Raw genomic sequence first — 27,752 nt, forward strand, 5'->3', positions numbered from 1 at the left:
ATATATCTTTTAAATAATGAGAAAGAAATTCAATTGACACTCAAACTTTATTCCATGAAGAAAAGTCAGGAATCTCCATAGCATTATGGTTAGTAAACATGTCCTTTAAAGGCAAATATCCAGATGGTTGCCATAAATGATGCCTAGATGCCATTAATGTCCAAATACAAAAGGACTACCAGGTGTGCAGCCTGCAGACACTGCTAGGCTATCTTTCCAGTGTGAACAATTACTGGATACTCTGGAGAGGGTTTTTGAAGTCATAAACTTCTGTAAAATACATCCTCTGTTTCGGCCTGCCATGGCCATATCAGTTCAGCATTTTATACACACTGCACAAAGTAGGAATTACTGTAATCGTGTTCTAACTCCATCCCTAGACATTGATTTTTAGGCACAAAACTTCCTTGTTTCATTTCTGAAAATAGAAAGTTGAAAAATGTCTACATTTAATTTTTTTTCAAATTTGTTTTTCCAAACTGTGAAGTAGGGAAGACATGTCTATCCTGCTTCTCTCCCATGATCAGTGCCAACTATGGAAACAGCAAGGATACCGTTTGTGTCAACACCCTGCATGTTTAGTGTAGACTGACCTCATGGTTCCATTGGATGCCTTCCACTCTCTGAAATAGCCCTCTGCCCTCTGCACACAGGGCTGATACTTGCGCACACATGCGAAGAGGAGGAGCTGGCTTCTGAGCATCCTCTGTGAGACAGAGCCCTCATCTGCCCATGTCTGCTTATCAATAAGGTCCTTCAGCAGCCTGAGGAGGAAGGCCTGGGACAGGACAGGAAGAATGACAAGTAATCTGAGTACCGTCCCAGTGTTGCATATCCACACAGTCTAGTTATCCTGGTGATAAGAAAAAACATCACATAAATGCATATTGAATGTATTTTAATAATGTTGAGTGAATGGTCCTTTTGAAGAAAAAAATTCAAATGGAACTAATCCTTAAGGCTCAACCCCATTCCTTTAAAAGTTTGGGACTCTAATTTAGTTATAAAAAGAACAAAAAGCAAAACAAAAATTTTTTAGTATTATCTTATGGGGGAATGTCCTTCTGTATGCTGTGACTATGTGTTTCTCTTATTGACTGATGAATAAATGCTGATTGGCCAGTAGCCAGGCAGGAAGTACAGGTGAGGCTTCCAGACTAGTAGAATGCTGGGAAGAAGACAGCAGAGAGGAGCCTCAAGGGATGCCACGTAGCTGCTGAGAAAGCAAGAGGTCCAGGCATCACCAGTAAGCCAAAAATATGTGGAAATACACAGACTAATAGAAATGGACTGATAATTAAGAGAGAGATAGCCAATAAGACTGAGTCATGGGACAAATAATTTATAATTAATATGAGTTTCTGTGTGTAATTATTTGAGATTATATGGCTGCAGGATCAGACGGGACAGAAACTCTGTTTTCAATTATCACAGTAATTTTTTTTTCTAAAGGTATCCCATCTACTTAAATCAGGATGAGCAGACTAAATTTTATGATCAAAGTGTATAAGTCCTCACAGTATTTGATCAAAAATAGCAATTTTGGGTCTCTTCTTCAAGTGCCACTTAGAACTCTGAAAAAAATATCAGGATTAGTAATTATTAACAGATAAGTCAAGGGAAATAAAATACTTGTGAGAAAAAATGCAAATTATGTATAGAATCTAACACCACTATTCCTATTACTACTCAAAGTCTGACTTTTGTTAGTCAACACAAACTGAACTTGTATTTGCTTTTCCCTACTGTATAAGAGGACATATATGAGTATTTGTATGAATATATACATTCAAATACATAGAATAATAAACACATTTTCATCCATAAGAAAAAATACAATTATACTATAGCTATTTGATTCATCTCAGGCTTTACCTTAAATTGAGTTTCCACCTCATTCATATCTCTTTTCTCCATTAACTTGTATATTGGTATCAGTTCATTCAAACCTTGGGATACAGGCATAATTTCTGTTTCATTTTTCAAGTATAGGGTTAAATCCAGGGCTTTTTCAATTGATAACTTTCCAATCCTAAGCAAGAGACAACATTGTTACAAGTTTATAGGTAATCATCTTTTTGCTTCAATATATATTGCAATAGTTTGAGAAAAGCAGCAACCACTGGCAAATAATGACTTTTTGCATTGGAATGATTTCTGTTGTAGATAAGATGACACTAGGGAAGATTTATAATTATAAAGTCCAGCTTGTAGCTAAGACAAATTTGTGCATGTTAGTGTCTGTCACATAGAATACACCAAACTATGTGTTGAACTTTCAGACTAAACTAAGAACTTCAATCCAAAATGCTTTAGGAAGCCAGGCCAATGAGACTGCTGCCTAGAAAAAATAAGAATTCCTGTCATAAATGCATCTTCTGTGCTCAAAAATACAGTGGATGACAGACCCTTCAAGAAGTTCAGTAGGCCATGCAGATGAACATGGGTGCAGGAAGAAGCAACTGGTTAAACAACTTTTACTTTCTCCCTTTTTCCACCTTGGGAGACCAATTGTAATAAGAGAACCAGAAGGAAAGACTATACATAGGGTAGACGGATACTGGATCTGAGAATAACAGAGCTGTCTCAGTCCATGCAGAACTTCATCACTACCTAGAAAATGAAGGTATTCATGTTTTCAGCTCGGAGCATATTTCCTTCCCCCTTTTTAAAACAGGGAAGAATGAATAATGTTCACTCTAGCCTCAGTTAGTCAAAGATAATTTGATAGGGCAAAATTATATAAATTATATTCCATAAAGATGCTGTGGAATTTACTATCTTTAGAGGAAAAATCTCTCTTTTGGTATAATAGATGCAATGTGAACAATTGGACTGGCATTAATTAGTCTCACAAAATGGCTTCAAGAGGTTTAAGAACCCAGCATGGGGAAAACCCCATCCCTATAGAACAACCAGAAAAGCTGCAGGATGAAGCTACAGAAATAGGTGAGGGGACCAGTAGAATACTGTCTCAAGATTTCCTGCACACTTGCCTCAGCCTGGTTTAATTTATTAATGAGGAAGATTAAGATATAGATTCTGTATTTTAAATCAGCTAGCAGCTCAAGACAGAAGGTTACGCTCCAGCTAAAGATTATGTTGCACTGTTGGAAGAACTTGGGAGGGGATGTCATCCAAAGTTTTAATCAATCAATCAATCAATCATCAATCAATCAATCACTGTTATCTCTAGAAACCAAGTAAACAGTACCATCTGCTTTCAGAAATAAACTACAACTTGATGCAGCCTGCATTACCTGACAAGTTGAAATGCGTTGTTGATGAGACTTGCCCGGTCATTACTGCTGATAGTTGTGTGTGCACCTTTTAAAAGGCCACTCAGAGAGTCCCATCCATCACCCTCATAGTGCACAATGTAATAGCCATTCATCCCCACATTGAATTTGATCCATTCCACTGCTTCTTGGAGGATGAGCACATCTAAAGCAAACCGGAGAAATCTCAGAACTATTTCCAATTTGGAGGGATAGAAGTTTTTTGATCTGAGGTTATACAAGGACTTTGGAGAAAACTCCAATATGAAACAAACAGAGCTTGTTTATTTCTTGTAGAAACCAGAACACAGTCACCCAGTAGATAAATGTCTATGGTAGTATTAGACACGGATTCTGTGAGATATATAGAAATGAATCAACCACATCTCTGACCAACATACATTTCCCAGTATTGTTAACAAAGTAATGAGAATTTTTTTTGCTCATCTATTCTTTTTGTGTTATAGCACTCGGATGTTTGAATTTATGTCATTAATTTCCTTTTTAAAAATCCAATCTCTGTGAGTATTGAATTTTTTATGTGAGGGCATATATGTATACATACATGTGGGGGTCAGAGGATAACACTGGCTGTTCCTCAGATTCTGTACATTTTTGTCGGGAAAGGAGGTACAACAGGCACACTGGGATCTATCTGCCTGCACCTGGCCAGCACTGGGGGTGAGAGCATGCACCACAACACTCACCTTCTTTTGTAGAGTAACTGCTCACTTTATTAGTAAGTACTCTACCAGTGGAGCCATCTTCCGATACAACAAGAATTCTCAGCCTATTCCCTTTTCTTTTAACCAAAATCAATACCCAAAGAAGCTAGACAGCTAATTCCTATCCACTACTGTACTTTTTACTTGAATTAAACTAATTATTTCCATGATAAATTACCTGTCTTTGTCTTCAGCAAGAACCTCTGGACTGAATTTGACCTGCTGGTAATGAATGTCAGGGGAACATGCCACAGGTACCTAAAAGGAAGCAAGTATGCATTGCTCATTGTTTTTATTCACTCAATAATCAGCTTCTGAGGCATGTACCCATCATGTGCCAGGGTAGTTTAAAGCAGAGTGGTATTGAGAATGTTACGCCAAGACATGATATCATGCTGAGATTGCCTGCCTACTTCTCAGACTCTACTGTACAAAGAGGAAGGCAGACTCAAGTAAGTAATGACTAGTGGCCTGAAGCCTAACTTCAAGCAATTATCACTAGCAACAGCACAAAGTGACATAATGTCCCTCCTTAATCATGTACCCAAATGACATGTGTCACTTCTCTTCTGTGGAGTTTCTCCAAACAATCTGAATCTGATCAAGAGGAAACAGAATAAAATGTAAATTTAAGAAAATTATAGTGAAGTAACTGACCTGAACTAAAAAAAAAAATCAAAAAATGTCAAGGGACACAAGAACAGGAGAATTGCTACAAAAAATGAAATCAAAATTATGTGGTAACAAAATATAAAATGTACTAAATTTTGGAATAAAATTTTTCTATTTTGATATGAAGACATTTTAAGACAACTTGAAAAATGGGTAGGCTTTATAAATTAATTATGGTATTTTATCAAGTTTATTTCCTAATTTTGAAAATTGTGCTATGATTACATAAGTGAATGTTTTTATTTTCTTGAAAATACAAGTCTGTATATCTTAGTATATATAATATATAATATATATATAATATATAATAATATATATAACATATCATATTGCATTCATTTTGCCTACACATGTAATTTATACTACAAAATGCTTTTTATATGTACATAGGGAATCATAAATCAAGTGATAGAATTAATACATATCTGTGCACAGCATATGTAGAAATTCTTTTTACTACTTTTGTAATGTTCTGATTGAGATTAGTTCAAGATACAGCAAACACTACAAGTAACAACATGTTATTTCTAATAATACTCTTCTGGGGCACAAGCCAAGGCCTTCCAGGATATTATTCAGGCTGCTAAAGAAGAGAACTGTCTCTTAATTCCCAGAAATGACATAAATTCTTCTGTTAACTTCAACCAATGCCAGACACTACTGTGACTTAGCAGCAGCTGCTTACTTAGATCAGAGATGACTTCAAAGCAACAACTAGAAATGACATCCTATTAAACTGCGAAACAGGACAAGTGAAAATGATGACAGTGGGCCAGCTTTATAGAGATTCAAAGCCCCTTAATCCTTTGGGAAAAGCAGGGGTATAAGTCAGCTGAGTGAGACACAGATTCAAGTGAAACATTCTAAGGGCAGGAGTGGGGTCAGGACTTCAGAAGGAATATTCTATCCCACCAAGAAGGAGATATCCACTGTGAACATTACCCAGTTTCTGGGAGGCTTCCAGAAGCCTTCATGTAGTGTTCTTGCTTCATGTGCACATTTCTCCCTCTCACGGTGATGGTTATCAGGGGAAAGCCCTTCTGCAGTGTCCATGTGTTCATCATGGTTTTCACATCTGTGCCTTCCTGATGCCAGTGCTGTTTATAGACAAAGTCAGGGAGCCTCATCTGAGATCTGTCTCTGAGGAGAGGAGGCAGGCTTGTGCTCAGAGACCCACCTGCCACTTCCAGTTCCATCTGGTCTTCAGCCTCCTGTCCCCACCATTGAGTCTTGACTATCTTTCCATCATCTCCTGTTAGGGAGGTTCTTTGACCTATCAGGAGTCCTGGCATCTTGAGCCCCAAATAGGCACAAGGAGACATTTAATTATGAAACTACTGGCCATTGGCTAGGGCTTCTTATTGGCTAGCTCTGTCTTAATTATTAACCCATTTCTACTATTCCATGTATTTCCACTTGGTCTTGGCTTACCGGGGAATGCTGGCTTTGCCTGCTACATGATGACTGCTCAGCATCCCCACAGAGAAGACAGCGATTTTCTGTTTGTCCCTGCTTATATCCTGATTCTGCCCAGCTACATCACTTCCTGTCTGGCCAATCACCCAATCAGTGTTTTATTTATTAACCAACAAGAGAAACATATAAACAGAAGAAAGTTCGCCATCATGCTCCTCTAAACCTAGGCACCTTGACAGGTAGTACAGTCAGCCCTGTTTGGCATACCTAATGGCCAGGCATATCCAATGGCACCAAGCTGGCGTGTGAGCAACAGAATGAGAGAAAGACAAAGGCAGATGGAAAAGCAAGGTTTTCAACACCAGCAAAACTTTGCTGGCTCCCGGACAAGCAATGCGGAACTCTTCAGAGAATGGGTTGTGCTTCTAACGTGATTATCTCTGAGACAGCTTGTACTTGACCAGCAGTTGGAAATAAAAAAGATGTGTTCCTTGGTACTAAAAAAGCTTTTAAGAAAAAACAAAGGATAAAATATTCTACTGTATAACTAGAAGCAAAAAAGCCAAGGAAATAAAAATATGGTAAATAAAAATTTTGTTGAATTTCTAGTTATCCATAGCTGTCTATGAAAATATCCCACAAATCCTCATTAAATAGAGACAGTTCTTTTTGTGGCTCAGCTGGTATGAATCCTTGATAGCCAAACAGTTGAAAATAGGAGTCAAAATGAAATTCAAATCCCTCCTCTGCAAGATCTCACATTCCCAGTACCACATTTAAAGACCTGCAGAGTCATAGCACTTGGCTCTGTTGAGCACTCAGCTATGTTAAGCACATGGCTCTGTTGAGAGGGGCAATGATTACACACCTGATTGTTCAGCAAAAGCGTGGTGTGCAGTGAGTGTCCAAGAGTCTTCTCTGCCATTCTGTGATTTTTTTTCAAATGCAATGCTCTGTATACGACTGACACCATCTTTACTGACAGAATTTAGTCCTAGCCTACCAGTGACACTTGTACTAACTGCACTGTTTTAGGGAGAGTGGACAGAAAGGAATGAGTATCCATGAGGAGTTCTGTCACCAAGGTTGTGACACCCTCTTACATAGCCAATTCCTAGGAAAATCTGTAAAAAATCTATTAGCCTGATTTAGTTTGAGTGCCTTAATTTGAATGGGATGTGAGTTATTTAACTGAGGATCTCAAACCATTTGGGACAGAGATACCGCTCAAAGAATATGCAGAAGAACGTGCATGGATGGACGAGTGCAGATGGAGAGACTTACTGATGTTGGTGCTGAATGCTGGCTTCTAGAGCAAAAGCCATCCATTGTTTGCGTGCCATCTGTGGGGCAAATCTAAAACCAAAAATAAACATCACCCTCATTTCTGGAGAAAGCACTTGATTCTTTGTGAAGGGAAAAGGCAAAACAAGGCAGCTGCCCAGCGCGACTCACACTCGCCATGCTGTTCCAGAGGTCCTCGTTTTTCGTGTTTTTATAACTATACTTCAGAAGATACTGCACAATTCCTCTTTTAAATGTGTCTGCACTCAGATAATCTCTTAGCATATTCAGAATACAAGCACCCTGAAAATATAAGAAAAATAATCGTTATCTATAGTTTGTACATCTCAATGCAGCTGTATTTAGTTTTTCAAAATTTTCAACCATAGAAAGAGTCAAGAATTGACCAGAATCTAACCTTTAGCATTATGGGCCAAACAGCAAGTTCAACCTGGAACAATTCAAGTCAACTAGCATAGTCAGGGCCAAAATCATGAAATCTGTGTGACCGTGATGGAGAGAAAGCAATCCCATACCTGAGCTATAACTCTTTATCCAACCGCTAATGAGCTTAGTGTCCAAACTGAACCTCTGCAATCTGCTTTTACCTTTTCATAAGAAACACTATCAAACATCTCCCGAATCTGTGCAGGATTCTCTACAGGTGCGGATACAGGGTGTGAGGAGTTGAATGCATCGACTTCCATTGCATTAAAACACTTTCCAAAGAAATGCTCTTCCTACCGACATAGAGAAAAGAGAGACAGTATCATCTCTAAGCTACTTTAGATAAAAAGAATGAAAGAAAGAAGGCTTGATTTCTGGTAACAGGACTAGAATTGTAATTTCTTGGGTGCTTTTTAAAGAGCACCCAAGTACCTAAGAAACAGCGGTTGTAAGTAAGCAATTTATTTTTCATAGTTACCACTTTAGAATAAAATTAATCTCATATTAATCTAAAAACAAGAACATTTCACTTATAGCCAAAAAGACAAAAAACAGAAGCAAAATGTATAGTGATCTCATCAAAGCATATATATTTAATTTTAGAACCATGTAGTGAAAGACAATAAATTAACAACAAATTCCAACCTCAGTTTTCTTTTCTTTTTTGTTTGTTTGTTTTTGGTTTTCATTTTTCAAGACAGGGTTTCTCTGTAGCTTTGGAGGTTGTCTTGGAACTCACCCAATGGGCCAGGCTGTGCTCAAACTCACTGAGATCCTCCTGTCTCCGCCTATGAGTGCTAGGATTAAAAGCATGTGCAACTGCTGCCCAGCACTGCCACCACCACCTGGCCAATATCAACTTTCCTTACTTGGCATGTTCAGCCAACTGTGTATCATAATCTTTTTTATTATTAAAGATTATGTATAAATGAGACATGTTTATGATACATGACACAATAATATAATATATACCTATAATTATAATTAGTTATAAGTAGATTATGGGTCAGATATGTGAAAGGGGGAAGAAACTACCCATAAATGAAAATTATACTAAAAATTAGTTTTTACAGAAAGTTTATTTATTTTTGTTTGCTATTTATGATTTTCTAATAGTTAACACATGATATTTAAATACACAAATGAGTTCTAGAACATTAAATATGTGATCTAGAAGTCTAAGTTAATAATATAAAATGGAGTTACTTCAGCTATAATTCATGCAATTTGTAGAATAAAACTAATCTGTACCTAATAAGTTGGGAAATGGCACAGAACACTCAGCCTATCACTAGCTCTATTTCTTTAATGTTAAGGGAAAATAGAATTTAATACTCATTTATATTGAAAGTCCATTTAGCATTTTCAAATGCGGTTCATTTCTAAGCCTCCAATGAAGTTATTATTTCCATAAGTTACATAATCAAAGAATACTAAATATGTTGCAGAAACATTGGAAAAACAACAGATTAACCTAAGCTACAAACACATAAATAATAACCACGTACAACTTTCAGTTCAGGATGGGTCACACTGACAGACACAAACTCCATAAACTTGGCAAATCCTTCATTGAGCCAAAGGTCATTCCACCATTCCATGGTAACCAGATTCCCAAACCACTGAAAGGAAAACATGACTGCTTATTCACAAATTTACAGAGAAATTGTATTGTCTGACATGTACTATGGCAGAAATCAATCAGCTTATAAATGCAAACCTATTTCTTGAATATTTTATCAGAGTAAAAATGAGAACTTTTCAAGATTCATTAAAAATCATAAAACTGAATGCTTTAAAGAAATAACTCTTTTATGAAATGACAAAGTAAATACAGTAACTATATTTGTAGCTTCATTTGTCCCAAAAGAGACATGAATATTAACTAATACTAAGACTAATTTTTCTCTGAGGGTTTGGCTGGTAGATTGCCTATTCTTGAGTGAAGGATCCCACCCATGTACCTAAATACAGCATTAATTGTATTTAGTGGGTTATCAAAAAAAAAAAAGAAAAAAAAAGGAAGAAGACATGAAGTTGAGACATGGATGTTTTGTTAGGAGGACCCAGAATGAGTGGGGGCACAAATAAGGACTGATTATGATCCTATGTTATTGCATACACCTATGAAATTCCCAAAGGGAACAAAAATGATGTGTGGCTAAATGTTCGTACCTGGTGAGCAAGTTCATGGGACACAGTCATTGTGATGCCAAGCTTACTGGATGCAGAAGACTTTTCTTTATCATATAACAGAGAGGATTCTCTGTATGTGGTCAGGCCCCAATTCTCCATAGCACCAGACTGAAAGTCAGGAATTGCAGCAAGATCTTGGGCAGGCAGAAATATAGCTCATTATCAATCTCACACCTACATACTCCTCAAAACATATGAAATAAACCTAAGAATGGATGGGTGTTTGGATAAAATGAAAAGATAAACCATGCATCCAGAATTAGGGAATTCCAGAGGAAAAGAAGCTATCCTTGTGGAGAAAGAGAGGCTCCATGACAATCATGTTGCTACCAAAAGGACTCAGACTTGGGCTACAACCTCTCAGGACATCCCTTCTGATCAGCCTCCTGAGTACCTGAGAATATGAGCCCGAGGAATCAGGCTTGGCTCTATCTCTAATATTTACACCATGAATTTGGAAGCCAAACAATGAAAAAGAATTACCTCAGCAATCTACTGTTTTTTGGATGCCTACAGCAACATATATCTAAAAACTCAATACCTAATAGCTTCCAGGGTCCATAGAAAATCTGAATTTTCTTATTCTTATGATAGGCAAATGTACTCATTCAGAAACGTTTATTGAGTTACTTTCTATTCTGCAAAGTATATGTACTGATAATGGCAAAACAAAAGAAAACAAAACAACAACAACCAAAAAACAAAGCAAAAACAGCCTCTATGTCATACTAAAAACACATGAATGCAAAACTATCCACAGGTCACACTGTCAGGAACTGTATCATGATTATCATTAGTAGTTGATCACATAAATCAGAGGTGAGGAGATGCTCAGGGGATCAAGCTGTTGTCAGAACTTTGCCGGGAACTTCCTCCGGGGAAGAGCAATGTGGAGAACAATATTATCCATGTGGGGGCCATCAGTGTCACCTGGAAATGTTTGTAATACTCTACCTTGCTTGGGTAAAGGATATGGAATACTGAAATAATCCTCATAGAATTCTAGAAGAGTGACTGCAGCATCCAGAGCATAATCTGCTTGATTTATCTTGTCTGGCACGGCATACACAGAGACCTTAAGAGGAAGGCACAGGAGGATATTGAAATAACATAGTGGCTCCCCTCACCAACTGGAGAGTAGAATGGCTTTAAAGGCTCTTACTATGGGATATGAATGTCAATTTTACAAAAGACATTTAGGAATTCCATCATTATAATTCTGTCTGCTCCTAATCAGCTTCATTTCTGTAAACAATACAAAGTTACAAATACAGGCTCAAAGCAGTTTTCTCAAATGTTTTCATAAGACTGCAATAAATATGACTTAGAAAACAAAAGCAAGATGTTAGCTGGACCCTAGAAAGTCAGCAGGCCGCCACAGCCAGTCTTTCCCCTGTGGATTCTACTCCAACCCAGATGGGCTGAATCTCTGATTCTCATGGAATTGACAGACTCTAGGGCCAAAGGGTGGAAATACAGTTCCTGGCCAAGGCTAGGCATATAGTAGGAGACACCAACCCTCTACAAAAGCACACCCCAAAGGCTATCTCCTTGGTATACGGATAAACTAAAAATAAGTTGCAATTCTGTTAAAGAAACTGCAAGTGAAATTTTAAAAAGACAGGAAGGAAGGAAGAAGGAAGGAAGGAAGGAGAAAATAAGGCTTTCCATACATTGGTATATACAAAGGAGAATGGGAAAGTCTTAAACTGTAGTTTAAAATTAATTCTTATAATACTTATAAGCTGAAACTGCAGTAACTAGATAACCTAAAATCTTGAAGCTAATACCTTCATTTAAAGTAATCTTTAGATTGGAAGACCTCTGTCAACTGGCAGGAGAAAAGACACGTTTTCTAGAAGAGTCCACTTTTGACTGAGGAATAACCCATAATAAGTGCAAAGAATGAAGACACCATGAACAAGAGTGCAGAAGCAAGATGTACAAAAACATTAGATATGGCAATGACCATGCCCAAGATGTAAAATATGTACGCTTAATGAGTTCCAAGGAAGAGAAGGAAGATGGAAAATATAAGCATTACTTAGACAGTATAAAAATATCATGCACAATAGAATCAGGAAAATGTGCAAAGCAATGGGCAGGTTAGAGTATTCTCTTTATCTAAATCACTAACCCTGCTTTTAAAATATCCACAGCACTAATGAAGGAATGATAACTCAGAGTCATCCAGCTCTCAGGTCCTAGAAACAGCATCACAAACACATAAAGTAACTTCAGTTCCCCTCTGAAACTGTTTCCTTTCTGGGCCATGCAATAGCATTGGGAAGGCAGAAGTGCTGAGCCCAGGCACAAATGATACTTGAAGCAAGGAACTTATTCCAGCATTCTAATATTCTCTGACATTAAAGTGGTCTTCCCAAAGACTCCTGCTACTCCAAGTCAGCAAGCAGCTTTATCATCTTTCCTCCACACAACCAGTAACATTGCCTTCAATGCTGTAGACAGTTATAATCAGATGCAAGCTTAGAAATCACTACTAGATGTAGTCTAACCCACTTATTCTTCTCTTGTTTGCTTGTATTTTGAGATAGGATCTCACTCTGTAGTCCTAGCTGGCCCAAAACTCACTATGTAGACCAGGCTGGCCTTGAATTCACAAGAGATCTGCCCAACTCTGTCATGATACCTGGCCAACATACATTTAGAAGAAGAATAATCTATATTCCACAAGGAAAATGGCCAAGGTCAGAAAGCCAATTCACAATGGAGCCAGGTAACTTGTGACTTATGCATGGCCTGGCCAGGGGCTCTCTCTCTCATTATCAGGACAGTACTATTAGGTAAGCATTTGTGACAACAGAATCATACCTATCCTACAGTTGAGGGAGTCCCTGGCATCAGGAGCACCAGTCCAGGTCGATCTGCTTGTTAGGCAGTCACATGCTCACCTTGACTCCACTTTTAGTCATCTTGCTCACAGACTTAAAATCACAAACAATGAAGGCCACCAAGTAGGTGCTCATCTTCACAGTGACGTCAAAATGGTCTTCTACGAGTCCTTCGGCAACATTCACAGATCTCACCTATTATCAGGGTAAATTATCAAGTGATCCAATCATTAAATACACTGGTACACATTACAGAGAAATCTTCCAAAGTAACAGACATATTGAAGGAACCTGCATATTTCTTTAATTACTTTTAAAAGTCTCTATTAGAAAATTGACTATAATTTAGAAGTCAAAGCCAGACCATTTGATTCAATTTCTTTTTTATTGGGATATGAGTGCACTCTACACTGGGCAATTACACACATATCTATTTACTATATAAAAAGAACTTTTGATTTTTCTGTTACATTGAAAATGTCCTATGACTTTGCCTAATAAGCAAACTCTCTTCCAATCTCAGCCTTATTTTATTGGAATGTGTTGTAAGTCCAACCAGGGAGTAAGAAGCCTTGACAAAAGGGCTGCATGTATGTGGATACAGTCTAAGATGCATGCTCTCAGACATACAACCTGGTACTTTAGTGTAATAAGTACTGAGGTGACAAGTTACAGAAATAATTAGCCTAGGGAAAAGCATGTGGCCAGACATTCTCCTGTGATGGACCCCACGCCTGCCCATTTTTGTGCCTTCATCATTTCTAGCACCCACCAGTCACCAAGTATGGTACTTGCCAGTGACTTCCTGGACATTTCAACCAATCCTGCTAAACAACATAGCTTTGCTCCTCAAGAATCTCAAGTTACCCTTCCTGCTTAAATGGCTTCTACATATGCTCAGCCACAATTTCCATTTTTGATGTATTGACTGATAGGAAAGCAGCCTAACTGCACCAATCTAGATTAGATATGATTAAATCCCTGCCAACTGCCTAAACTTTCAATGCTTGAATGGTATAAAGAATTTAACTTTCTAGTTCCTCAAAATACTCATATTGGATTCTGTCAGTGGGATACTTTCATGCCTGAGGAACAAGATGGCACCAAAGGCTTTCCTGTGCTCACAGGGAAACCCTGGTACCCAGTGGATTATGATGACATTATCTTTGTGGTATTATTAAAGGCCCCTACCTTACATCTGCAAGCCTATGAATTTTTCCACAAATCCCTTGGTGTTCTTTTATTTTCCTAGAGCTGTGGCACTGTCATTAGAGAATACACTGCTGTGTCACAGAACAACTTCATAACATTGCTTGGGGTAGGAAAGTGTAACATGAAAAAGTATATTTTCAATCTCAAATGTATTCCAAGAAGGTAGCCTAATTATATGTTTATTAGCATGCAAAAGTGGGAACACGGACACAGCTAGATAATAAGAGTTTACAAAGGACACACCACTGTAGGTGGGCAGAATTTTGCTTGATAATGGGATCTTTCAAGTGTTTAAAAGGAGACACAGAGTTGGAATGCTGACAAGTTGATTTGGTGTTCTGTCTTCTTGTCATGGTCACCATAATGAAACTGGACACCCTTTAGAATCCTAGACATATATTCTACCCTATGTCTCACCTAATGTCAGTGAGTTAAGAACCACAACAAAGTCCTGTATTTCCTGATGCTCACCAGCTCTACCACAGGATCAGTCATGCTTGACTGAGAAGCCATGATCATGAGACAAGGAAAGCAGATGAGTGCTTTTATTCCTTTGGCATAGACATCTTCCTGCCACTCTAGAAAATCTAAGTGAGTGCTACCCACATCTACCTTGAAACTGGAGAAATGACTTTGGAGTTAACACATCTATTACTATTCAGCTCAGACATTACAGACTCTGAAAAGACTACTGTTCTTTTGGATGCCTGTCCAATGTCACACATGCAAGTATCTGTTGTATAGTTAATGATAGCAGAGAGAGAGTAAATGTAAATTAGTACTACTTCATTTTATTTTTGAGATTGTACTGTAATCACATCATTTCCCCCTTCCCTTACCTTCCTTCAAACTGTCTCATATACTCACCATTCTCTTTCAAATGCATGGCTACTTTTTTCACTCTTTGTTACATGAATACATGTGCATATTCTTAAATATAACCGGATCCATTTGTAATGGTCCTTGTATGTATGCTTTCAGCTTCTTTATTTACTGTCATGTATTTAGGGTTGGATAACCAATTGGTGAGCTCTTCTCTTGGGAAGGCTGTCTCCCACTCTCAGCACTCCTTAGCTGCCTGTCATTCTTTGTGTGTGGTTGTCCAGCTCATGTTTAGGTAGTCATGTTAGTAAAAATTTATGAGTGTAGCTTCTGACATTCCTAGGAGATGCTATAAGACTTTATGAGAAAAAGCTTTCTATTGAACATCATCATAAAATATCACAGGAACTAATGGGGCTGAAAGCCCTTTGTGAAGGGAAGGAACGATCTGTTGAACCTTGTGTGAATTCCTGACAATTCCCTCCCTTATAGGTCATTTATACTGAAAACACGAATTTTTAAGGGACATTATTTTCTTTGGTTACCTGATGGGGGAAGTCCTGTGCATTTGTCAGTAAAGTACTGTTGAGCCAATAGGAAACCTAGATAGGAGGGACTAGGAGTCCAGGAGGACTCTGGGAAGGAGAAACACAGGAGTTCGAGATGTAACACCATGGGGTAGGAGCCCAGAACTATTCTCCGGTAAGAGACATACATAGATTAACAATTATGGGGTAATTACTTAAAGCAGAGCTAGCCAGTAAGAGACAAGCAAGGCCAACAGCTTCATAATTAATACAGCATCTTGTGTGTTATTTGGGGACCACAATGTGGCAGAGCCCAGGCGACTGGCGGGTGATATACCAAAGCGGCTAGCAAAGAAAAAGCTTCTCTTTACAGAATGGTTGTCAGGAGCGGGATTGAATTTCCACGCAAAACAACAAAAGCTTTAAAGGAATTTTAGAAACAGAAGAACAGAGAGAAGCACAAATTTTGGTAGCAGCATTTTTCTCAGGTGTGCTCTGTTTTGCTATCGACAAGCCGAGATTTATGTGGCTGGCTTACCAGAGTCTTCCTGACTCGGCATAAAAAGAAAAAAAAAACCAGCAAGGTTGTTTTAAGAGACTCTGCTAATGATTAAAAGGTGTGTATGTACAGCTGGAAGTGGCAGCTTTTGCTGGATGTCAGCATGGACTGAGGCGGTTAGCTGGAGTCACGCTTACGCCCGCCATCTTGAAAACGTCAGTTTAAAACAGCCGCGGTTTTACAGATAAGACATGTGGCCAGAAAAACATAAAGATTTACTGTAAAGTCAGACTTGGATAAAGGAAAGCCTCTAAAGGTTTACAGTCTGTTTAAAAATATACGTGAGATTGAGAGAGAAAATGAAACAGCAAAGTGGTATATAAGTACAAAAGCCGACATTGTGGTGGCAGACACCGGTAAGATTTACTCCAGAGGCAGAGGCAGGCGGATTTCCAAAGAGAAACCCTGTCTCAGAGAAAAATAAATAAAAGTAAAATAAATAAAGTAATAATACATACATAAACAAGCCACGTAAAGATGGAAAATACACAGAGAGTCTGGATACTGTATGCTATTGTGTTTTTCAGTTTTTTGCTTGCTCAGGAAGGAACTGCTACTAAAGTACACTTGATTATAAATGCTGCTAAATTAATCCAACTTCTATCTTTTGAAAATGCCTTGACTTCAAAATTTAAGTATAAGGATATGTTACTTGGAAAAGGAGATTTTGCTTATGTTTCTACAGAAAATGAAAAGCTGAGGATTCCTTCCAGGCTTCTGTGGTTTGACGAACCAAGATCCCCGGAAGCAGTGGACCAGGTGTTCCAACTATTGAGACAGCTAAGATGATGCAGCTTTACAGACCCCGAAAATACGGACTTATACAGGTTTCTGAGTTTTGTCATGATCCCCATGGTATGAACAGCGCCCCCTTCCAGCAGGAAGCAGTTTGGAATGAGCGACGTCCTAATTCCCATCTTGTTTATAAATCTTTGTTTTCATTTAAATGGGGTTGTTTATAATTTGCTAATGATCACAGCCAATCTTTTTTAATGGTAAAAAGGGGAATTATGGTATGGATATTGTTTTTCATTTATTGATACAAATTCAAGGTCAATTTTGTTATATGTATATTTCTCCTCTTGATTAAGTATTGTGCTTATACTGATCTTTTAAAATGTAATGCATAATTAAATACAGATTATAGATAGTTACTTATAATAGTCAGAATTTATAGTTAGGTAAGTTAGGTTTTCTAGATATACAGAAATATATTTGACATAGACAGTCTTCAAACCTCTCAAAGACCTTCAGAAAATGGCATTTAAAATGGTTTAGGGTTTTTCTTGACAATGAGAAATGTCTGCTCCTGGCAGCACCAATTATGTCTATGAGGAAGATGGGCATCGAAGAAACTTGTTATGGAGTTTGCTTTCAACATGGCAAGATTAGCCATTAAGGCAAGAAACTGCTCTTGTCTGTACTGCTTGACTGTTGCTGTATAAACTGGACATGCAGGACCCACAGAAAAGTGACTGCTAAACTCAGTCTTACAGGGTTCCTGCTTCATGGAAGTGTCTACCAGACTTTCTACAGGACAGAGAAATGACTGACAGACTGCCAATGCAGATGGACAGTTTGAAATTTCCTGCTTTGCTGAGAAATCTTCTGGACACATTGTGGCCTATGGGCTGAAGATGGATGCCCCAACGTTACAGAGGAACTTCGGGTGACTGTCCAGGCAGTAAGATGTCTCTGTCAATCCTAGTGTTTATATATTATCCTTCTGTGGTCTTTGATGGAGTTGAAGATAGATAGTTATAATTATAGTTTTCCTTAGTTATGATAAAAGATGAGCTAAATATAGAACTTTGGACTCATAAGGATGGGATGGATGATATTTTCTTTAAATCTTGCTAAAATATTGTAACTATGTTCTTACTTGATAACTGTTCTGTTATATATAATTTGACTATGTTAAAGTTAAGACCTTTCTTTTTGTTTAAACAGAAAAGAGGAGATGATGGGGGAAGTCCTGTGCATTTGTCAATAAAGTACTGTTGAGCCAATAGGAAGGGACTAGGAGTCCAGGAGGACTCTGGGAAGGAGAAACACAGGAGTTCGAGATGTAACACCATGGGGTAGGAGCCCAGAACTATTCTCCAGTAAGAGACATACATAGATTAACAATTATGGGGTAATTACTTAAAGCAGAGCTAGCCAGTAAGAGACAAGCAAGGCCAACAGCTTCATAATTAATACAGCGTCTTGTGTGTTATTTGGGGACCACAATGTGGCAGAGCCCAGTCGACTGGCGGGTGATATACCAAAGCGGCTAGCAAAGAAAAAGCTTCTCTTTACAGTTACCAATCAATTGTGGCTTGAAACAAAAGCACTGGTTGGAAGTGAAAGTTACTAAATATAAGTGTCAGAAAATAAAAACAAATGTAAATGAAATGTTGTTTGAGCATTGAACATCACAGAGAAGGGCAGTTTCCCCAGGAGCACGTGTCACTCACACTCACCAAGGGCATGTTGGAGATGGACAAGTGCCTTGGATCTCTCCTTATCTTGATGGAAAAACTCGCCTTGAGTGCAGGCTCATCAAAGCAGGGAAAGGCCATTCGAGCAGCTGTAGGTTCAAACTGTGTTGATGCAAGTATTCTACAAGCACAGGAAGTGAAAGGAAATTAAGGACTATGCATCAGAGACTCAAAAGTAGGCAGCTGTATCTTCCTTCGTGGAGTTACTTTAAGACCTTTGGATTTGACAACTAAAATTTTAAGACAGGGCCTCTAAGTGTAGCCTTGCCTAGCCTGGAATTTGCTATGGGGATCAGGCTGGCCTCAAATTCAGAGATCTGCCTGTCTTTGCTTTCCAAGTTCTGGAGTAAAAGGATATTTTTTTAAAGGAAAGAGGGAGCTATGGGAATGGCTCAACTGGTAAAGAGCCTCTCCTACAAGCATGAGGATCTGAGTTCAGATGTCCAAAATGGCGTGCGCATGAAGAACTGGATATGAAGACGTGCAGCTGTAACCCTAACACCTGGAAGACAGAGGCAGGAGGCATCCCAGAGCTCACTGGCCAACCAGTCTCTCCAATCAATGAACATTAGCCAGGCTCAGTGGCTTCATAAATAAATAAATAGATAGATAAATAAATAAATGAATGAGTGAATAAAATAAATAAATAGGTATGGAGAAAGGGAGAGAGGGAGGGAGAGGAAAGGAGGGAAGAAGAAAAGAGATATAAGGAAGGGAGGAAGGAAAGAAGGAAAAATGAAAGGAGGGAGGGAGAAAGAAGGAAGTAGAGAAGGAGGAAGAGGGGAGGGAGGAAGGAAAGAGTGCACACCAGGAAGATATCTGACTCCATGTGCTCACCTGTATGCACACAAGTGTAAACACACATGCGTAAAAATGCAACAAAAAGAAAAGGGAAAAGAAAAAATCCTATAACAAAATCTCTTATGAAAAAACTGAAAAAATACATAGAAAAATCTGAAAGAATAGTCTCAGATAATAAATTTAAAAATTGATTAGAAAGTGCTCCATGACCAAATTGAGTCTCATGCATAAGCAATTCAGAAAGGAAACTTATATATCATTAATAAACATTGTAATGAACATTCTTCCCTCCAGCCTGGTCCCAGAGCCAGATCAACCCCAAATAACACACAGAGACTCTATTAGCTACAATGCTGTCAGCCAATGTCCAGGGATTCTCATTAACTAGTTCTGTCTTAAGTATTAACCCATAACTACTAATATGTATAGTATAATATGTATACTATAAGGTCTTGTCTTGACGAGGATGCCAGCCTCATGCGTCCTCTCTTCCTGGTATCACATGGTGACTCTCTACTCTTGACTACATTTCCCAGAATCCTCCTCGACTCCTAGTCCCACCTATCTTGTCTCCCTATTGGCCAACAGTGCTTTATTTATAAACCAAGAAGAGACACATACACACAGAAGGACTTCCCCCATCAAAACATGCCTAAAACTGCTCTACTTTCTTAGTGGGTAAACTAGTAAGAGTTAAGGGAGACATCATTTTTTAACATTTTGCTCTTATATGCTGACCTTAGTCAGAAGAAAGAAAATAGGATTTTCAGAATGTTGTAAACTCTGACTTATTGATTTTATTCTACTGAATATTTATTTACACTATTGTAAGGGCATTCTTTAAAGTGTTGTTGATATTATAAAGTTGAAATAACTTAATTTCTATACAATAGATATTAAATAAATACATTTCAATAAAATCACTGACATGGCATACAATGATAAAAATATTTTTAAACCTTACTTCTAAAGTTCATTTACATGTAATAACATACATGCATACCCAGGAATAAGTACAAAAGGATATAACCAGGGGGCTATAAATTCTTCTTGGAAAATTCTGACTTTGACTTTTTATCTTATCGAAAGAATACAGAATCAACATAATCTACAAAGAAAATCTGATGTTAAAGTTTAGTATAAGACCTCCTCACACAGGCCAGGTGTGGTAGTGCACATTAATCCCAGCATTTTCTAAGCAGAGGCTGGTGGATTTCTGTGAGTTCAAGGACAGACTGGACTATAAAGTGAGAACCTACCTACAAACAAGCAAAAACAATGAAAGACAGAATTTCCTAATTTAACATCTGTGGCAATGGGTGGCTCAATAGTTAAGGGCATTGGTTGCTCTTCCAGGGGACTTGGGTTTGAATCCTAGCATGCACATGACAGCTCATAACCATCAATAACCCCAGTCCCAAGGGACCCAACGCTATCTTGTGGCCTCCTCAGGCACAAAGCACATTAGTGGTGCACAAGCACACATGAAGGCAAAAACACTTATAATCATAAACAACAGCAACAAAAGAGAAGGGCCCCCTACAGAGAATCATTGAGTTGGCCTGGTCTAGCTGACTTGGGAGGTATGCACTGTTGGGTTTTCAGGTTAGACTCCATGGTGTGTGTGCCTTTCAATTCCTGAGAGATAGAGGCAATCCCTCATGGCATCCAGGCCAATTTGTGTTTTTCTGTATGTTCCCTTAGAAATCAACAAAGCATAGGAGCTTCACAGGACAATTGGTCTTAGACATTAATCTTGTCACCCTGCAAAGCTTGCAAAGTGGGGGGTGTCTCTGGAGGTATCCAGGCAGGGAAACAAACCCCGAATGAAAACCCTGTCAGATTGACTTCATCAACCGAGACCAGACTTTGGGGAGTCTAACAGGTGTGAATTCCCAATGTATAATTTGGAAAAAAGTTTCCTGATGTAATACAATTCCATTGCATAAGGAAGCATAAGTACACTGAAAATCAACTCAGGGTACATGCCATTTCTAGGTGGGTCCTAGAAACACAGTACTTTGTACTAGCTTAAGGACCTAAGGATCTAGCCTGGTCTTGTCATACAGATAGTGTAGAGGTCATTTGGACTATTAGCCACCTCTGGTCCTATTTGTGGGAATGTGATATGGCCTGACCCAACAGACAACACAGATCACCACTTCCAAGTCTCAGCTTTCTGGATGGAAGAACAGTTTTTACATCTTTCCCATTGGAAAGACAATCCTGTATGCCTAACATCCTTGGTTTCTCTGGAGATCTATAGACACAAGGTCCTTCCTGTTTTGCTCTCAACAGCAAACATCATTGTATCCTGGTACCTAAAGCTGCATTAATCCTGGCAATCCCTCCTATATTCTGTTTCTGATAAGGATATAAAATGTCTGATTGCTCTCAATAAATTTGTCACAGCTTCTGTCTTGCTGTGGTTCCTCCAACTGATTAAATCCTTGGCTGGTCATATTAGGTAACCTTGGTCCAGACTCATGGGTGCTTACATTCCCAAAATACATATTTTCCTTAAAAGCAGAACTAAAGCAAGACACTGGAGTTATCTAAAAAATTTAAATGAGAGAAAAAGATTACCTGTGATTGCCTACAAAAACATGTTAAGGTCCTAACGCCCAGTAAGTCTGAGTGTGGCCATATTTGGAAATGGGATCCTTGCAAATGAAATAAAGCTAAGATGAGGCTATTGAACTGGGACTCAAGCAATAGGACAGGTATTCTGATTTGGAAATTTGGATTCTTAGACACACACAGTGCAGGGAATATTAAAGCAAGGAGAACCAGGAGACAACAGAGCAAGGAGGGATCTCACTCAGAGTCAGAGGAAACACAGGCCTTCATGTCAATGTTCCAACCTTCAAAACTAGGAGAAAATCAAGACTTTTCTAAGGTACCTAGTTGGTGGTACCTGTTAGAACAGCCCTAGGAAACTAATGCAAAGAAATGTAATTATATAAGCAAATAGATATTTACTCTGCTAGAGCTGGAAGAATGAAAATTGAATGGAAAAAAATGAGATGAAAAAGCAAGGGAGGAGATTTAGTCATCTTTAACAGGATAAAGATGAAAATATGACTGAACTGAATTCAATTTAAGAGAAACACACATCTAAACAATATATTTGGTGTAGACACACTTGAAGCTGAAAATACTTCCCATTACCTCAATTCTCCTTCCTGGGTTCTGTATGTGCTTTTATAAAATCCATGGAAGCTCTCAGACAGGTTGGCAGCATAGGTGATGATAACTGTGTACTGGAGTCCAGCAAGGAGTGGCTGGGGAGCCAGTAGTGCAACTTGCTCATGAGCAGGGTACTCCAGGATGCTCAGTGGTTCTTCAGACAGCTTGTCTTCAGCTCCTCTCCTGAGGATGGCCTTAGATATTTGTAGCTGGTGACTATGCATGATAATGGTGCTGGTGGGCTGACTGACTGTGATTTCTACTTCTGTTGTTCCCCAGAAAGTCAGAGTGCTGAGGTTTGCATGGATCAGGAGATCATAATGAATTGGAATGATATGCTCAGGAAGTCGCATGTTACTCCAAGGGAATGAGGCCCCATTACTTGCTTTTGGAAATGCTTTATCACTGCTCTGACACCAAGAAGGAGATGACACAGCTAAAATAATCAATAGTAAGGAAAGTAGAGAAGGCATGCTTTCAAGTGGCCATTTGAGAGGCAGAGACACCATCTCCTTGCTCAAATTACCTAAAGACACAAAAAAAGAAAAATATGGAAAAGCAAATTTAAAACGTTAATATGACAACATGTCAAAATGCATCACCCTAGAATTAACAGACATAGATGAATCTTCCAAAAGTTTGATACATTTAAAATTGCCTTTCTTATGCAACTGGGAGCACTCTTCATTCTTGTTTTTCCTGAAATAGCCTCACTCTGTATCTCTAGGTAGCCTGAAACTTGTTATATAAGCTAGACTATCCTTCAGTGTGTAGAGATACTCCAGCTTCTGTCTCTGAGTCCTGGAGCTGCAAGCACAACTGCCTGGTAGCATTCTTCAGACCCACAAGAAAGCATCACTTGACTTTCAACTTTTAACTCTATTTGAGTTCAGCTAAAATCAGAGTGAAAAAACAAAGCAAGAGCACAAGCTCTAACAAAAGACAGGAAATATTAGAGTTTTATAGCATTAAAAAGGACTAAATCTTTTCTTTTGCTTGTTTCAATCTCGTTTTTTTTTGTTTTGTTTTGTTTGTTTAGCTTTCCTCCAGTTCTCGCAGAATTATTATCATTTGCTTACATAATCAGATGTCTGAGCTATAATAAGTATTTTACTTATTTGGGCTTCAAATTTACATCACCTACGTCTATTGTTTTCAACTAAGAAAAGAGTTAAAAGCTGAAAGTAAAGTTATGCTTTCTCTTGGGTCTGAAGAGTGCTACTAGGCAGGTATTTTGCAGCTCCAGTACTCAGAGGCAGAAGCAGAAGGATCACTGCAAGTTGAAGGGTCGCCTAATTTATGTAGCAAGTTTTAGGCTACCCAGGGCTATATAGCAAGAATGTCTCAGGGAAAAGTAAAAGAATGAAGAGTGCTCCCAGTAGCACAAGGGAGGCAGTTTTCAAAGTGCTGTACATTTGGAAGATTCTGTCTGTATTAACACTGTATTAACTAATGTATGTATTACCTGGATCCCTATTGACAATAATTACACTGGAATCTATAGTGATATGGTCTAATAATCAACTTCCTAGGGATTTTATTGGCAAGTTGGGGTTGAAGGCTTCCATCATAATCCCTTCCAAACTCAGGCCCTGCCCTTTAATAGCTGTGTTGCAGGACATTACCACAGGGCAATAGCTGATGCTTACTCTTCCACCACTCATTATCCATCCTATATTTTCTCACTAAGTCAGAGTTAAAACTACAACCATCTCATTGTTGGTAGTGTTTCTAGTTGCTGAACAGAAAGGTTTCCCATACTATCAATTTAGAGACTACAATCCAAATTCCAAAGGCAAAACCCAAATGAAAAGGGCAGACGTATGAAGAGAGAAAATTGATTTGGGGCTTACCTTTATTTTTTCTTAATCTAAAACCAATTGAATATACTATTGAAGGAATGGCACAATTTAAAGTAAAGTAAACCTTACACACTAATATAGTATAGAACCCCTGGCCTATCTTTTCAGGCTCGATGCCAAAGCAGGAACAAAATTATGGATTTCTTGGAAGGTGGATAGACAGAGAGTAAAGAAAAGTAATATTTTGCTTCCATCTGGAATTCCAAATAGTAGCAGTTTCATAGGTGTGGTCCTTGAGCCAAGACAGAAGAAAGTTGGATGACTGCTTTTCCAGAGGACCTGGGTTCAAGTCTCAGCACCCACATGGTAGCTAACAATTATATGTAACTCTAAGATCTGACACCCTCACACAGACAATCATGCAGGAAAAATACTAATGCACATTAAATAAAAATAAGTAAATTATTAAAAGAAAGAAAGGAATAAAGGAAGACAGGAAGCAAAAAAGAGGTTTGGAGAGATACCTGGAGGCAGACCAAAGCAATCAGCATCTGCCGCCATTCCAGTCTTGGAGCCCCCCCCACTGGAAGAGCTGAGTGCTAATTCTGCTCCTGCCAAACTTTCCCTCTTGGAGTCCCCTGACTCACAGACCCCAGATCCTTCCTGCCACTGAACCCCCCAGAGAGACCTAGAGGCCAACCAAACTACCCAGCATCTGCTGCCACTGGAGTCTTGAACTCACCTGCACCCACTGGGAGCCTTAGACCCATACCCACAAGGAGAGGGAGAGGTCTCACCGGTACCCACTGGAAGAAGGGATGGGAAGACGACAGTATAAGAACACATTTAACAACAGGAAGACTAACATGACACCACCAGAGTCTAAGGATTCTACAGCAACAAGACCTGAACAACCCAACAGAGATGAAGCAGAAGAGACTGACCTTAAAAAGAATGTCATGAAAATGATAGAGGCCCTCAAAGAGGAAATGAGAAATCTGTTGAAGAAATGGAAGAAAAAACAAAAAATTGGAAAAAATGGAGGAAAAGACAAACCAAAAACTGCAAGAAATCAATAAATCTCTTAAAGAAAGCAAGGAAAGCCAAGAAAAAAAATAAACAGATGACAGAAACAATTGAAACAGTTCAAGACCTGAACACTGAAATATTGACTAATAGAGAAAACACAAACTGAGGGAATGCTGGGAATAGAAAATCAGGGTAAATGATCAGGAATTACAGATGCAAGCATAACCAACAAAATATAATAGATGGAAGAGAAAATCTTAGGTGTTGAAGATAAACTAGAGGAAATAGATTCATTGACCAAAGAAAATCTTAAGTCCAACAAATCCTTAACACAAAACATCCAGGAAATGTGGGACACTGTGAAAAGACCAAAGTATAAGAATAATAGGTATAGAAGAAGGCCTATCTCAAAGGTGCAGAAAACATACTTAACAAAATCGTAAAAGAAAACTTTCCCAACCTAAAGAAGGACATGCCAATGAAAGTACATGAAGTTAGAAAAGACCAAATAAACTGGGTCACAAAAAAAAGTTGCCTCGCCACACAATAATCAAAATACCATACATACAGAGTAACGAAAGAATATTAAGAGCAGTACAGAAAAAATCAAGTAAGATGGCAGACCTATTAGAATTACACCTGACTTTTCCCTGGAAACTCTGACAGTCATGGATAGATATTTTTCAAACACTAAGAGACCATGGATGTCAGCCCAGACTACTATACCCAGCAAAGCTTTCAATCACTTTAGATGGAGAAAACAAGATATTCCCTGACAAAACAAGATTTAAACAATACATATCCACCAATTCAGCCCTATAGAAAGTACTGGAAGGAAAATCCCAACCCAAGGAAGTTAACTATACTCATAAAAACATAAGCAATAAATAGTCCCACTTTCCCAAAAGCCAAAACGGCGGAGGGGGACCCACACACAATACCACCAACAGCGACAAATCCAAAACAAACAAGAATTAACAATCAATGGTCATTTATATCTCTCAATATTAAAGTCTTAACTCATCTAAAAAAAAGCACAGTCTAACAGAATGGATTTGAAGATAGAATCCATCCTTCTGCAGCATACAAGAAACATATTTCAACTTCAAAGATAGAGGTTATCTCAGAGTAGATAGTTGGGAAAAGATTTTCCAATCAAATGGACCACGGAAACAAGCTGGTTGCAGCTATCATAATATCTAACAAATTAGACTTCAAACTAAAATTAATCAAAAGAGATGAAGAAGGTCATTTCATATTCATCAGAGGAAAAATTCATCAAGATAAAGTCTCAATTCTGAACCCAAATACAAAGGTGCCCACATTCATAAAAGAAACATTACTAAAACTCTACTCAGACATAAAACCCTACTCTCACCCTGGACAGGACTACCAGACAGAAACTTACCAAAGAAATAAAGGAACTAACAGAGTTTTGACCCAGTTGGGTTTAACAGACATCTATAAAACATTCCATCCAAGCACAAAAGAATATACCACATGGATCCTTCTCTAAAATCAACAGCATACTTGGCAACAAAGCAAAAAAAAAATGGAATAACCCCTGTATCTTATCAGATCACCATGCTTTAAAGTTAGAATTCAACATCACCAATTGCAGAAACCCTACAAACTCATGTGTAGGGAGAGATCTTAGTTACCTGTGTTGCTGACCATGCTCACTTTGGACGTAACTACAGGTGTATATGGATGTGGGAAATAAAGGGCTGTGCAGGGGAGACACTCACTCTCTTGGGGTTCCGGTTGGATCTCAGAGGGCAGTGAGCAGACCTTTGGTTCTCAACTTCTCCCTAAATAAATACTCCCTGATACTCATGAGAACTGAGAAATGCTCAAATGCATCACTCCTGGGACAAGAAATAAAGAAATTAAAGACTTCCTAGAATTCAGTGAAAAATGAAGGCTCAACATACCCAAACATATAGGACACTAAGTGCCCACACAAAGAAACTGGAGAATAGTCACACTAGAGAATTAACAGGACACCTGATAGCTCTAGAACAAAAAGAGGCAAACTCAACCGGGAGGAGTAGAAGCCAGGAAATAATCAAATTGAGGACTGAAATCAATAAAGTAGAAACTAGGAAAACAATACAAAGAATCAATGTAATGAAGAGTTGGTTCTTCAAGAAAATCTACAAGATAGACAAATCATTATCGAAACTAACCAAAAGGCAAAGAACATGGAAATTAACAATAACAAAAACTAAAAGGGGGACGTAACAACAAACACTGAGGAAATCCAGAGAAACATCAGGTCATACTTTGAAAACATGTAGTCTACAAAATTGGAAAATTTAAAGGAAATGAACAATTTTCTGGATAGATATCACTTACCAAAATTAAATCAAGAACAGATAAGCAATTTAACTAGACCTATAACCCTAAAGAAATAGAAGCAGTCATCAAAATTCTCCCAACCAAAAAAAGTCCAGGG

The 27,752-nt window shown here is 38.4% G+C and overlaps 1 protein-coding gene across 4 annotated transcripts in view; it reads right to left on the bottom strand.

Moving 5' to 3' along the window:
• The window catches only part of Erap1 (endoplasmic reticulum aminopeptidase 1), a 37,947-nt gene that overhangs the window by 3,656 nt on the left and 6,539 nt on the right, over positions 1-27,752 (bottom strand). For 2 of the 4 annotated variants that reach the window (XM_040728928.1, XM_040728927.1), the window contains exons 2-15: positions 22,446-22,989; positions 18,456-18,594; positions 12,931-13,065; positions 10,973-11,093; positions 9,998-10,152; positions 9,331-9,444; positions 7,984-8,115; positions 7,547-7,678; positions 7,376-7,447; positions 5,618-5,772; positions 4,182-4,261; positions 3,261-3,444; positions 1,876-2,032; positions 594-778 (exon numbers count right to left, since the gene is read on the bottom strand). In XM_040728928.1, the coding sequence (XP_040584862.1) occupies positions 594-778; positions 1,876-2,032; positions 3,261-3,444; positions 4,182-4,261; positions 5,618-5,772; positions 7,376-7,447; positions 7,547-7,678; positions 7,984-8,115; positions 9,331-9,444; positions 9,998-10,152; positions 10,973-11,093; positions 12,931-13,065; positions 18,456-18,594; positions 22,446-22,972 (2,288 nt within the window). In that variant the 5' untranslated portion in view covers positions 22,973-22,989. The remainder of the gene's footprint in view (positions 1-593; positions 779-1,875; positions 2,033-3,260; positions 3,445-4,181; positions 4,262-5,617; positions 5,773-7,375; positions 7,448-7,546; positions 7,679-7,983; positions 8,116-9,330; positions 9,445-9,997; positions 10,153-10,972; positions 11,094-12,930; positions 13,066-18,455; positions 18,595-22,445; positions 22,990-27,752) is intronic. The other 2 variants (XM_040728929.1, XM_040728930.1) reach the window with 2 other exon arrangements.

This window comes from Mesocricetus auratus, unplaced genomic scaffold, assembly GCF_017639785.1.
Source record: "Mesocricetus auratus isolate SY011 unplaced genomic scaffold, BCM_Maur_2.0 Super-Scaffold_100020, whole genome shotgun sequence".
NCBI lineage: Eukaryota > Metazoa > Chordata > Mammalia > Rodentia > Cricetidae > Mesocricetus > Mesocricetus auratus.